The 15,343-nt window shown below is 39.5% G+C and overlaps 1 protein-coding gene across 5 annotated transcripts in view; it reads right to left on the bottom strand.

Moving 5' to 3' along the window:
- carmil2 (capping protein regulator and myosin 1 linker 2) overlaps positions 1 to 15,343 on the bottom strand; it is a gene marked incomplete in the record, with an annotated part of 64,130 nt that overhangs the window by 10,630 nt on the left and 38,157 nt on the right. For all 5 annotated transcript variants that reach the window (XM_053427630.1, XM_053427629.1, XM_053427631.1 and 2 more), the window contains 2 exon segments: positions 1,722 to 2,607; positions 9,728 to 9,831. In XM_053427630.1, the coding sequence (XP_053283605.1) occupies positions 1,722 to 2,607; positions 9,728 to 9,831 (990 nt within the window).

Raw genomic sequence — 15,343 nt, 5'->3', positions numbered from 1 at the left:
CTTGAAGAAAATCTGATGCAGTCTGCAAAAGACTTGAGACTGGGGCGGAGGTTCATCTTCCAGCAGGACAATGACCCTAAACATACAGCCAGAGCTACAAAGGAATGGTTTGGATTAAAGAATGTTAATGTCTTAAAATGGCCCAGTCAAAGCCCAGACCTCAATCCAATAGAGAATCTATGGCAAGACTTGAAGATTGCGGTTCACAGACGGTCTCCATCCAATCTGACTGAGCTTCATCTTTTTTGCCAAGAAGAATGGACAAACCTTTCCATCTCTAGATGTGCAAAGCTGGTAGAGACATACCCCAAAAGACTTGCAGCTGTAATTGCAGCGAAAGGGGGTTCTACCAAGTATTGACACAGGGGGGTGAATACTTATGCACCCAACAGATGTCAACTTTTTTGTTCTCATTATTGTTTGTGTCACAATAAAATTTATTTTGCACCTCCAAAGTACTATGCATGTTTTGTTGATCAAACGGGAAAAAGTTTATTTAAGTCTATTTGAATTCCAGTTAGTAACAGTACATAATGGGAAAAAGTCCAAGGGGGGTGAATACTTATGCAAGGCACTGTATGTGGTTTTACAATAAGTAAATCATGCTGGTAACCCTTTCAATTGATATGAACAATTCCAAAACATAGTTTTAATGGATGTTGTTTTAGAGTGGATGACTCTTAATATGGCAGCTTTTAGTGTGTATATGGTAAAATATGGTGTAAGCTAAGGGTCAGCGTCTGTGTGCCAGTTAAGTTTAGAGGACAGGTATTAGTTGCCTCAGACTTTCTCTAGACTAACACACAGTTCAGCTGTTAAATAACCTGGATTTATGTTTCCTCAACAGAATTGTTTGAGGTATAGTTTTAACACTCAAACTACAATAATATAAGTATCACATACTGACACTGACAATTATTTTCAATAATAAATTAATAATGATGACTATGTCAGACATCACCAACAGAATAATAAATAATGATGACTTCTTGGTTAAAGGTTGTAAACTATGATGCTTGTTATCATGCTTGTCCAGTTGTCTGACAACAAAAACAGGAAAAGATGTAAAGGTGAAACACAACATTGTTAGCTTTTCTGCATTACAAGATATTATCACTGAAAGTTGAACTCTTCCTGCAAATTAATAAACTTCTACAAAATGGAGCGATTGTGACCTTCGATATGCTTTTCAATTCTAAACGTGAACAACTGCTGACGAATTTCAATGAGTGAAGCCTGTTTTTTGGTGCACCCTCTGATTTGAATGGTCAGTTCAACCGGACTGAAGGAAACGGCCTCATTTGCAACTGGAGCCAAATGTTCCTCACCATGTTCCACAGAGAAAAGAATTGGGAGCCTTTCTGTCAAAGTTCATGAAGAAATGATATACTGTAGGTGTGCAAGGCGTTTAAGCTATTAGCAGTTTATATCAAAACAATCATGCAAATGTTTCACATTTACAGAGGAAGTTTCAAGTTTCACTGAAAGTAACTCAACACAGAAATACAAAAGAGCCAAGTAGCAAACATCTGCAATGAGCTAGTAGGTGAAAGGTTGGTGAGTTGACTGTGTTGTTCTGCAGCTGGTATTGACAGGTTAGGTTGTTAACAAAGCATGGTAGTATTGAAGAACTGAAGCTGGTGTTTGTTGGTGCTTCATTAATAATTTAATCATATTAGATGATCTGACTGTGTGTGTGTTGAGTGTCGCATCAGACTGACCTTACAGTGTATATTATCCTTGTCTTCAGGCTCCAGTCCGGTCAGCAGGATGAGACTCTGACTCTTGCCCTCTCTCAGTGACCTCTTGGTGGCCTTCAGTCCTCTCTCTCCATATGGGGTCCCTCCCAACTTCATCTCTCTCGTCAGCACACTACTTCTCTCCTGCTCAGTTAAGGGGGATGTGACAATGGGGCTGGGGGTGCAACCTGACAACACTGCCTCTTCTTCTAGGTTGGAAAGCGTAGCACCAATGGGGTCAGGGCTGATGGTGGGGTAAGAAGGACTGGTCTCACTGGGAGGCGTTGTGGTTAATGTATTGGCAGGTGCCATCACTTCCCTTGCATCTCCTATAACATGGTGGCTTGTGGGAATGGTTCCTTCTGTAGTGGTGGCATCATCAGAAACATTAGCATCCATCCCTGAACTTGCCTCTCTCTCCTTTTCTCTCTCCTTGTCCCTCTCCCTCTCTCTCTCCCTTTCTTTGGCCTCGCGGAGGGGTCGAATAAGGTCTGCAATGGAGGTCCTTTTGACCTTCACCCCCTCTCCTCCTCCTCCCTCTCCCCCTCGTGCCTTGGTGACTCGGCCAGCCCGAGCCCTCTTGAAAACGAAGAAATCACCAAACTTTTTCTTGATGTTTTTGGTAGGAATTGCAGTGTTGGTGGTTACAGAAGAGGGTGTGGGGGTAATGGAGGATGCAAAAAGGGGTGGAACATCAGTGGATGTAAAGGATGTGTCAGTATATGGGACAGAGGGAGAGGTGAAGGTGGTGGTTATAGAGGAGGTGATATTCTCAGACGAAGAGGAAAAGGGGGTTGAAGCAGTGGGGGTGGAACTTGATTCTGGGGGAGTGACTTGGGCAGGGTTTGACTCCTCCCACCGGCCTTTTCTGCAGCAGGGAGATAGCAGAAAGAGCAACACACAAGAAGAGACACTCAGTACTACAACTATTGTTACAGGACTCAAGTCACATGCTCAGCTCAGGTACACATTGAGAAACATCATGCAAACAGCTCCCAGAGCAAAGACACCTATTACTGATGGCCTCTGGACACTTTGGGCCTGAGCATAATATCTAGAAGACGATTGAAAGCTGTTCTGGATCTGACCTTTCAGAACTTTTGGTTTGGATTTTTTTAACATTTTGGATTTGTCTAAAGGAATTCACTATATTTTTTTTGTCGTATTTTGTTTTGTGTCAGTCATGTATCATCAGTCATCGACACATCCACTTGCTCACAGTGAATCCTGCGTAGGATCTCCTGCTGTGTTCTCAAATTGGCTCCTTTGAATATTCCTCAGACTTTTTATTTTTTAACATTTAAACTAAGCATCTCTAAATCTAAAGGATCATGATATTTGGGTAGCAGTTATCTGTAAAGACCGTCTCTCATACCCTGTCTACAACAGACACAGTAGCCATGTTGTCTGAGAGAAAAGGGAAATGGTTATGGGCTGTGAGGTCATTTTCATGTAAGGACTCAAATTATATAATCCTCTTAATCTATCCATGAACAGAACAGATATACTAACATTTTAGCCACTGCTTGGGAATGGTACGGATTTTAGGCTCCTGATATAGTCTTGTTCCCCTTACAAATGGATCTACAGGATTGTGTGTAATGCTGCTTTTGCTACATGGCTGGTAAAGACTAGAGTTGAAAATGATAATGGACGCCAACAACAGCCCTGTGTACTGCAGACAGGTGGTGTGTTTGCTCTGAAGCTAGAAAACCAAAGGGAAAGGAGAGGTGTGTGTTGCCATATCTGAGCTCTCACATGTACATACAGGCGTGGAACAATGAGAAATATATCCCCAATGTTTTCTGTAAGTAACTGATGACTAGAATTTGTCTGCTGTCCCCTTAGTCCAAGCCTAAAATAACTATTATACATGTGGATGAGAAATAAAAAGATAATCTATCATCAATTATGTGAGTAGGGTGTTGGTCCACCATGAGCCTCCAGAACATCTTCAGTGCTCATTGTAAAAGATTGTGAATGGCACAACTGTACTGTAAAGTACATTGAGTGGTCATCAAGACTAGAAAAGGGTTATATAAGTACAATGTTAACTTTGCAATCTCCACCTCCATTGTAGAGAATCCGAATTAGTTTCTATGATATCTGCTGGTAAATCTTAAAGACAGTAGTAGGAAGACTGGATTGTTGTCTGCCATCATCATGGCATCATGTGGGGCAGCTGTGGGGAAATCTACTCAAGAACAGAATAGCTGTCTAAATCTCTCAGAGCAAAGGTGATGAATAACAGGGGTATCTGTGGTTGAAAGATCTGTAAACTGCTCATTGCCACAACGCAGCGGTGGTGCTGGTTAATGGATGGATCAGTCACAGTTTCTGTTATTTAAAGTACTTCTTATCACACTGATTGTTCAAGTGATAATATATTTTCAGTAAGTTTAGATGTAATTACTCATTTGATAAGTTAAAAATTTGATGAAATGTCATGATGACAGCTGATACTAAGTCGTGATTGGTTTAGCGCAAGGTGGGACGTCAATACTACTGTTCCATTTCCCGGTGGCCACTGTGCAGTCTCTGACTCCAAATTACTTCTTGGGCGCAAAATGGCAGCGTTCATATCTGTGATATTTCTGCTGAATTTTGTATATGTTTCCATCTTTATATTCTGTCCATGGGGCACTTGACTGACTATTAAATACTAATTAAGTATTGATATCTAACTAAACAAATACAACCATTTAAATTGACTTTGTGAAACCAGCCAAGCGAAATGTAATAGCAAACAGTGCCATGTCATGCCGTTTATTTTTGACCAGTCTTCTGCCAATCTTCAACCCAGTCACCAGGGGTCTCATTTATAAAAGAGTGCGTAGGATTCATACTACATTCAAATGCCAGAAATGGCGTTCGCCAAAGAAAGCCCCGATTTATAAAACCGTGCACACGCACACCTGAACGCAATGTTCGCTTTATAAATCCCAGTCCACCTGGAAACGTTTGTAGGGGAGAGCGGGGTAATGTGAGACATTTTTTACTTTGCTCCCCTCTAGGTGAGCAGTAATCCAGTAATTCAGGATGTTTGTCAGAATATCTTCAGGACAAAGGGCAGTGAAAATATGATTGTTTTTTAAAAAGTGGTCTTGTGTCTCACTTTACCCCAGCTTAGGGGTAAAGTGAGACAGACCAGAGAAATCAAGGGGGTAAAGTGATCCACTTAGTTTTTCCACTTTAAAACTAGCATAACAACACATGTTGTAATAGTTAAAATCCTGACAGCTAGATTGACAACCATACATTCCAAAACTAATATCGGACTAATAACAGAATCATGGGGATTGGTCAATTAAGCACATTTATGATTATTATGATTCATGTGATCTCTAGCACACCCTAGCTTACCTGCACATTGTTTCTCTGTCCAATTGGCAGGGACAGGGATATTGGTTTTCTCTGCTTATTAAAATGCCAGTTCACAGCACTGAACTGGAGGTAGGCCATGGAACTGGTCAGCTAGTTGTTTCAAGTGTTTGGCAAGCTCCTCCTCCATCTCATCTGTGACCATTATCTTTGCCTCAGCTACTGCACCCCAGGCTACTGATTTTACTTCCCCTTCCCCTTTTTTCTTTATTAATCTTTTGAGGGTTGTCTTGTCAATATTTCTATCCCTTCCAGCTTTTCTCAAGGACTTCTTTCCTGGAATGACCTCAGCGGCTGCAATCTCCATCTCTGCGAGGGGTGTTTGGCCCCAGGTTGTCTTCCTGGTGTAGTTTCTTGGCATGATGGCTTTTCTACAATGTTTATGACATTAAAAATAAAACATATGTAATATAATATTTCACTAAAATATGTTTAAGACTAAACTTAACTTGTGCTTCATGTCTCACTTTACCCCACAGCATTTGTCTCACTTTACCCCATAGCCAACTTTTTAGAAAAAACATTTCTTAGCAATTCAGGCTAATCTTCAGCTAGCATCAATCACATGGTTTTATATGTTGGAAGTTCACCAACATGTATGATATAAGTTTTTCTACCTGATTCAATTTGTTTTGACACAACAGTTGATCAAGTTCAAAGCAAGAAAATTTACTTTTGCATGCAAAAAACACATTTTTGTGAAAAAACATAATTACCACAGCACCAGCACCAACTTCTCCTTCATGGCAAGGGGGGAATGGGAGGGGCTTGAAAACATAACGGTCACATGACCACAAATGTGTTTCGTTACCTAGATACAGGAGGTGTCTCACATTACTCGATGTCTCACATTACCCCGCCCTCCACACTCCCACTTTCAACCATAAATGGTCAATGCAAAGCATGGCGTGAATATTAAAGAAGCTGCTGACCGATGGGTTTCCACCGTGAGTCCTGACGGAGTCACGGCATCAAGCGATGTGATTGTGAAGAGGAAGTGAAACTTTCTGACACTGACATCGAGGTGTCTGTTAGTGGGGTGTAGAACTATTTTATGGGACAGCAGTGATGTCACTTATAAAGAAAATACACTGATACTCTGCCGCTACTGTGGATAACACAATGTGTGAGATCAGAAATCGCTGAACCCTCGCTTCCTCCTCGTCCTTCCATTCACATGCACACATCACGCAGAAACCCGCACCACTGTCACGGCAGTATTTATTTATTTAGAGCATCGGACCGATTCCATCACATCAGTGGATCCTCACCTCCTCTGGGATATTATTTGGAAAGTTTCTTCATTTCTTGTAAGTGATTTCCTATGCGCTCCGTGCGCTCTGTGCGCCTGATGGCACAGTCACGTTCACTGCAGTGATTTGATGATACAGTGTGAGAAGATATTATTAAAAACTATTAATGACTCAGCTCTGTAACTCCGCTGTTTAATCGATTCTGAACGTAGTTTGCTGTTAGTTGTTTTATATATTTTTAAATAAAAACTAAGCTGTCGGTTTTAATGTAAATGATGAATTGGATCAATAATCTGCTTCAGTTCACAACCTCACGTCTGCGTCGCCACTTTCCCGTCTCCTAAACGTTCGTACGCATGGGTCAGAGTTTGTGTGGAAATACGCACATTTTCCCATCAAGTTGTTTTTATAAATCCCAACGTTTGCCTGAGAAGTGGCATACGCACGTTTCAGGCCCCGTTTTTGCATACGCAACGGTTATAAATGAGACCCCTGATATCCCCTGACTTTCTCACCTGTCCCAGTCACCTGACAACCATCACCCACTTACACGCCCGCTCCCATTTCTCTCTTCAACTTTCCTTCTTGGTTCTCTTATGTTTATCAAGTTTAGTATATTTTTGTCTGTTGCTGCCTGAACTCGGGGCGTTGTGGCCTAGGGGGTAGAGTGATCGTTCTCCAACAAGAAGGTTGCCTGCTAAATCCCCACTCTTCCCCATCTGCATGCCGAAGTGTCCTTGGCAAAATACTGAACCCCTAAATGGCCCCTCATAAATGTTGAGTGTACTAATTGTAAGTCGCTTTGGACAAAAGCTTCAGCCAAATGATATGTAATGTAATGTAATAACGTCAGTGTTTCCTGGAAGCCTGGTTAATTAAAATAAATCCTTGTCAGAATAGTTAACAGCATCTGCCTGTGTATCTGCGTGCTGGTCCACCTTTCAGTGCTGCTGCTCAAAGCCTGCCAAAAAATTATTTAGACATGCAATGTGTGTTTGTGTTGTGTCACTGAACTGGGTTTGTTAAACTATAAAAACATTCACCATGCAGTCTATACATTCAACTACATCTGTGGGGTCACATGCTTTTATATTAGATAATAATACACTCTTAGCACTCCCTAGTAACTTTTTTCATGTAAAAGTATTAAGAACAAAGAGCAACTTCTAATTTTAAAATATGGAAATTGCGGGAAATGTTCATAATCCACAATCTCAATGATTCATGAGGCAAGTGCTTGTCACTTTTTTCCTCTGCTGACACTGAAGTTACGTACATGTTTTAAGTTTGACTGTCTTTACACCAGAAACTGATTGGACAATAAAAGTGAGGGCAGTTCCAATACCTTCTTCTCTTGTTATCTGTGTGTCTGTATCTGTGTCATGGGGTCAGAATTTAAATTTTCCCACGACCCACTGTGCTTTTCAATAACTCTCTGCATGTGCATACATAGTAGTTAACATACACTGTTGCTCATAACTATTGGTGGTGCTATTTAGAGCTTATATTGGAGATACCGACAAATAGGTGTTGGTCTGACAATAATCAACACCTTTAATTTAAGATTTGTTGGATTCAGCCTAATGTTATGGCTCTGTCTGAACTGCACCGTGATGGATGGTTCTTTATCACCACACACTAGCAATTTATTCTTCTTGATCAGACTGATCACCAGAAATATTAAATATCATATGATTTTAGCAAGTAATTAAAAACATTTCATCAAACAGCATCAAAATGATGATCATATTTTATTTGCTATGTGTCGTTAATAGGTTTCACAAAGACAGACTTTCACTAAGGCTTTTATCAAACTAATAGTAGGACATCAGACATGTCTGTATTCATCTGTTGAACACATTTGTAATTTAAGCAAAACCTTACTGACCAAGAAACCACATGAACCCACTCAGTCCAGCTGTAGAGGAGCTGCACTGCATGTGAGTCAGTGGACTGATACTGTCATCACTGCTTTATATGTCCAGCTTATTGCACCCAAACGTTATCTTCTATCATTAGTCATGACATAATGTAGCCATGCTGGTATTTTTATTTGGGGCCAAGGGTCAGAAGGTGTCGCTGGGATTGTTACCATGGAAACAAGGGGCTCATTTCAGAATTGACCTTGAGCTACTATGACGAACATATAAGACTGAAAATAACTCAGTCTTTATTTGTGTGAAACTGATGTGCACTAGTTAAATCTGAGAGTAGAATGAAGAGTGTACCAGCACATACCATTGTCAGATCTCTTAGAGACCAGGACAAACAGCGCAGTGCAATAGTCTGAAACAACTTTTAGACTTCACTGTGGGACTGAAGGACAATGTGTTTACATCAAGACTGTAGATATGAGTGTAGATTTAACAGATCAGTAGTCAGATTTCTCCCTCTGCAACAATCTTTTTTTTACTTTAGTCGTTAGTTTTACTGTCTGTATTAGTGATATTAAGGAGGCTCTGTGTGATCCTGACAGTTAAGAAATCAGCTTACAGATAAGAGATGACTGGAACTTGTTTGCATGTAAACACACTGAGTTCCAATAAAGCTGCCCTGGCCTGCACTCTTACGTTAATATGTTAAACACCTCATTTGACCAATACTTCAAATGTTGGTATAAGGGCAGACTCTGTTATATTACAAGAGAAGAAGATGAAGCTAAAGTTTTGGAAATAAAGAATTAGAATTGTTCTTAACTATACTTATAGTAACCCCTGTATTGATTGTATATCTTGCTATGTGTGCCTGCTCTTCTACTCAGCTCTCAAAAAAAGGATTGGAAAGTTCAACCTCCCAAACTGTGTTGCATTAGTTCTCAAACACACTATAGCAGCTGCCATTACACACAGCTGTGGCTTCTTAGACCACCTATACCACTAATTCATCACAGACACCTGTAAATTATTGGTGTCTCACACATCATTATCAATGGTAATTCAGAGAGCTAATATTGAAACAGACCTAAGAATTCAAAGTTCAGGGTATGAAATTAAAAGATCCCTGACTTAAAAAGGCTGTCTCTAATGTAAATTATATGCTTATTAAAATTATGTTTTAACAGGGCCTGTGCACAGTGTCTACTGCTGCCTTGACTCTAGCAGCCTAAACAAACTTTTTTTACTACAAGATTTAATTCCATCCTGAGTGATTGGAGCACAACTGGCCAGCACTAAGTTCATCTTAAACCACCAAAGTGCATCCTCAGTTCTTGCTGGCATCCAAGCACTCAAACAATGTTCAAATTGGTTTTAACTTTTGCAGTTAGTCCTGGGCCACATATGATGGACATCTCTGACCTGCTACAGTTTCACAATGAATTGTCAGTATTTTCATGCTTCTTTGTGTGTAACTCACAGTGCATAGTCAGGGAGGATTTTCTTTGTGAAGAACTCCTCTACTCCTTCATCCACTCGGCCCATCCCCTCACTGGCCTCATTCTCTACTTTTGACACTGGCTCCTGTAACAAAAAAAAAACACAACAGTATTTACACCTTAGCGTAGGAGTGTGTGGCTTGTCAGGGAGAAAAAATACAGACAAAAATCCAATGTGTCGGTTTGAACTAAATTATTAACCAAAACACCCTCACACAGTTTATTCACTATTATATTATAATCAGCCCAACAATTGTGATGGTAGTTGTGGTCATTTCTTGTATAAAAGTGGGTCAACCAGGCCACAGGTTTAATCAATCAATCAATCAACCAAATTTTATTTGTATAGCCCATATTCACAATTCACAATTCGTCTCATAGGGCTTTAACAAGGTGTGACATCCTCTGTCCTTAACTTTCAACAAGAGTAAGGAAAAACTACTGAAAAACCCTTTTAACTGGGTAAATAGAATATAGAAAACTCAGAGAGAGCCACATGTGAGGGATCCCTCTCCAATGGACAGACAGAAGTGCAAAAGATGCCACGTGTAAAGGAGAACATCAGAAATATAAGGGTATTTGCAGCATTGATTTGATTAAACACTTTGTAGCATAATGGAAGGTCAATGAATTGATGGATTATTGTCAGTAATGGTCGAGTATCGGAAGAGAAATATTGTATATCAAGCAGTCTTGTTGTAATCATAGTCCATGGTCAGCAGCCACCACGATCAGGATCCACCATCGAGATCGGATGCCACTATAATCCACAGTCATTGTCCACTGCCACCATCAGGATCCACCATCAGCTGCCACCAACACTATCAGATGCCAACACGACTCAGGATCTGCCATTATTATCACAATCCGCCAGCACGATACAAACATCAAGTCAGCACTGGCGTCGGGGATTATCACCAAAAGCTCTCTTGACATCTTCATACGTGTCTTCTACGTGTATAGCATGGCTTTTCATCTGGAGATGTTTCTAATCCTTTTGATTTTTTTCATTTTTCACGTCTGTCACGTGTTAGAAACGTCATTAACCCCCACTCACTTGCAGTGAATCCTGCAGAGGATCTCCTATAGTGTTCTCTAATCCACTCCTGCGCACATTCTGCATACCTCAAACTCGGGGAACAGACAGAGAAGTTTGCAGAAGCCCCAGAGGCTCTCACTCATCTGCATTCACACATACACCTTCTGGAGCGAAACTCCGGAGATGTCTGAAAGTAGCTCTAGAGGCACGACTGTGTGTGTGTGTGTGTGTGTGTGTGAGTGTTTGTGTGTGTGTGTGTGTGTGTGTGTGTGTGTGTGTGTGTGTGTGTGTGTGTGTGTGTGTGTGTATGTGTGTGTGTGTGTGTGTGTGCACATCCATTTAATGTCACTAGAGTTCTGTATTTCAATGTGTTGCTGTTAATAACAGAACAGAACAGATACATTTCAGTTGGTTTGTATTTGTTGTCAGGTGTGGATTAATAGCCTTCTGCTGAAGCTGCTACGGACTAAAACAATAAGCAGCTCCAGTTCAGCACAGTAGTCATGTGTAAGCATTATTCTAACTGGGTCAAACTCACTGTGCAGAAGCACATCTTTATCAGCTCTGCTAACGCTTCACATGTACTAAACATCTTGTAGCAGCACAGTGCAAAGAGTTGCTTCATTCTTCCACTTCACACCACTGATAAACAATTATTAGATTTTAAAATGTAATAAAAGCCCAAATTAATTATTACTATTTAAATGTAGACTGAATGTTAATAAAAAAGAAACTTTTCTGAATGTTCATAAAGAATGCAATATTGTTCGCTGCTGATTATTTTAACTGCTCATCTCACGTTGAGCATCAACTTAGTCAACAGGTGGTAGGTGAACAAGATTTCCAAGAGATAGAGTCATGAGGTCTATTCGAGATTGCAGAAAACGCATCTGAATTCATAGAATAAAAACATAGAAGTGTCAGTTATTTGAAATTTCACAGATAGAAAGTCGGCTGATATGTTAAGTTTTAACAATAATAAACATATATAAAATGCCCTAACAATAGATAATATAATATTAAAATCAGAGGCCAAAGTAGAAGCTCCAAAGTCATTAGAGATTTATTTCCTCCATCTCTTTCTAACATCCAATGAAAAAAAAATCTGTATCTTTCATCTCTGCCACCTCCTTGCTACATTCCAACATGGCACTTTGTCACATAATGGTTGGCATAGACACTCTTCACCCCTCTCTCTCTCTCTCTCTCTAACACACACACAGAGGCAGCAAAATGTTTACAGACGCGCAGCAAACTAGTGAATCATCACAACAAAATCAGTGTCTGATAAACTTGACAAATGTTTAGACAGTTTATCACTGCACTCGGATGCTCTGTTCCAGCAGACATTGAATGAGCAAACACTAACTCTTCCAATCGCTGTGCAGAGGGAGCATGTGGCCTGGAGGAGCTGAATGAGGTCATTACAACAGACTTTTTGTTGTGAATATAAGTGCAACCTATTAACAACCACATTTACTTTTCCTGATCAGTGTGGATTGCAGATTGACCCCCTGCTGCCCCCTCATCTTTTGAGTTGTTTATTAGTAGCTAGGAATACCCTCCTTTTCATCATTGAGACCACTAGAAGACAAACAGTGGGTTTTGAAGACTCGTTGGACCCTTTTATTGACCTTATAGCCTTTTCCTAATGGACTCTTCAGACATGCTCAGGACTCTCCTGCTAAACCTCTCCTCCAGTAACAAAAACCCGACCCAGCACTACCATCTTCAGTCTGGACAGGCCAATGCAATTATACAATTGACCTCAAATCATTGAGCTAAACATATCAAATCAAAGAAAAACATTTTAGTCACTAAGGCTTGGCTATAGACAAACTTGGGTCTGTAGCCATCTACCTAAACTCAGCAGCTCCTTGTTCCTTGACGTATTCTCACCTGACACCGGGTGAGAATCACTGCACACAAGGCGGTCACATTTCTTCTGAAGGGTAAAACCTTCTGAAAACACATCTCTTCTGAGTGCACCTCCACTCTTAACAAAATTCATCCGTGTCTGACTCGTAGTAACAGTTCCCCACTTGAGTGATTTTCCTCAATTTTTCTTATTGAACATATTTAGCACTTAGTTAGGATGAGGCACTGTTACACATAGGCAAATATCACTGGTCAAAGTTAACCAAAGTTGAACTTATTCTGCACCTGCAACGTCATTGCAGAAGGACCTAAAGCTCTATGCCTTTAAAACCAGAATAAAATAACTGGAGGTACAGTATATTCCATAAAATATTGCTTTTTATCCTTGAGGGATTTTTTTAGTTTTTTATCTGTGCTGCTGCCTATCTTGACCAAGTCTCCCTTGAAAAAAAGATATTCTTATTCTCAAAGGGACTTTCCTGGTTAAATAAAGGTTAAATTAAATACACTCGTGTGTTTGACCGGGCCCTAAAAGCATCTGACAAATGATGAACTGCAAATACAACTGTAAAAGTTTAATTTAATTAACGTCCTTGAGAAAATCCCTTAGGCTATTATCAGACATGGAGGATGTCAGCAGAATTGGATCTGGAGTTTACCTTTCACAGATGAACATGATAATTATTTATTTCTATTTTTATTTAATCTATTATGAATTGTACATTTTATGCCCTAGAGAAGTTTTGCATTTATTTGCTCTTATGCTAACCCTGATTCACACACAAACTGATCAATTCATTTCATCCTTCAAACACTGTTGTCACTATTAATGCTTTATTCAGTTGTTTACATTTTAGTTAGTATAAAAATCCTACCTTATCACTAATCATTGTCTGTTATGTTTTTTAGGTAGATGCAAAATATCCCTGAGAGGGTAACTAAGACTAAGACATGAAATAAAGCTGTGTCCGACATGACCTGCTTGGCTGTGGAGTTTAACTGCAGTTTGCCTTTCACACATGCACAACGCAGCTGGAGGTTCTCAGAATCATTCACAACAATATACATTTACCATCAACAGACCTAAATATAAATATAACAGTTATCTCAATGACCGATTACAGAAGAAGAATTTTCTCCACTTATATAAGGTTTCCTCAACATATATTCCTAATATTATCACATTATTCACACATTTACACAGTTTTATTTAGATTTTCAATCAAATCTATTTAGCTTTTTCTTTCTATTAACTGAAAACATGGTTTCTCAGGACGTGTCATTCTGGTTTGTACAGGTAACTTTACTATTACTATTCACTTACTCTCGGCACACAGCCTACAGCACAGACTCCTTAACAGTTTGGGGGTATCTTTTGTCATAAATAAAGTTGGTTTTAAAAAGTGTAGGTGGACTCAGATTTTCTCTGTTCTGTTAATCTCCTTTCCTAATTCCTTGCAGCTTCTCCTTCACATCTTTCCTAGACCTTGTGATGTTTTAAATCAGGTTAAAGGAATAGTGGTTAGGAAAAGACATTACTTGGAATTTCTGACTGCAGCCCTGGCCTGATAGATGCCCTATCTGAGTTTTCCGCCTCTGTGAATCACCGCACTGTCCCTGTGATCAGGTGACTGCTGATCATGTGACTGTACAGTGGGAAGGTTTCCTCATATAATTGCCAGATCATACAGCGCTGACTTGTGGTATAGCCATCTGTTACCATGCATGCCTGCCTTTTCCATTTAGACATCGTGGATTTTGTTAAGTATAATGGTAACCAAATAAATTCCAATAAGTGATCATTTTTAAATGTAAAAAAATAAGATCCAGTGGATCTTACTTCAAATAGTATTCCTTAAATAGATATTTAACCTATCTACGATAGTCCCAATCCAACTAAATAACAGGATTATGGAAAAGGGACCAAGATTTCCGATACAGTCAGGGAGGCTTCATGTTATCTGTTGATACATAGTTGTACTTCAGCAGAATTTAATCTGCATTACTCTGCAGCCTTCTTAATCAATCAATCTCAGTGTCCTCCTGTGTGCACAGAGCAACAACTAACCCATCATGAACTGTAGGAGCTCAAGAGATAAACACAAACACTGTGTGACAAGAAAGTAGCTGCTGATTCGGAAGACACAGAATGAACATCTAGATGTTTGAAACACCGAGTAATCACTACTTAAATTAAACCTCTTTATCAAATATTTTCTTTCTTTTTCAGTTTATTATATTTAAAAATTTCTTGTATCATATAGATCCCTATATCCTGATGTTTCTGATTAAACATATAAAATGTGATCAACTATAGCCAGTTTTTTATATTACAATATTATACATAAATGTATCACTGGAGTTTAATTGAAAATACATCCCTTTCAACAAGTGTTTTAGCAGATTCGTCGACAATTGAGTATTTAGAAACAAACGGTAAAGTGTGCATCTATAAACTACAAACTTGAATACTATCATTCGAATGAGATCCTCTCCTAACTCAGACTAGAATGATGGCCTGAAAATGCCCGACCCTCTTTAAATCCATCTAGCATACTAACAAGCTAATGGTAGCTTCGCCTTTACTTATTTTACTTTACATTAAGACCAATGACCGAAAATAATGTAGAATGTCATGAGATTACATGAATCAAATCTTACCACTAAGAACCCATACACT

This window comes from Pleuronectes platessa, chromosome 7 (genome assembly GCF_947347685.1).
Source record: "Pleuronectes platessa chromosome 7, fPlePla1.1, whole genome shotgun sequence".
NCBI lineage: Eukaryota > Metazoa > Chordata > Actinopteri > Pleuronectiformes > Pleuronectidae > Pleuronectes > Pleuronectes platessa.
Note: the sequence above shows the minus strand (reverse complement) of the source record. Positions and strands in the feature narration are given on the sequence as shown.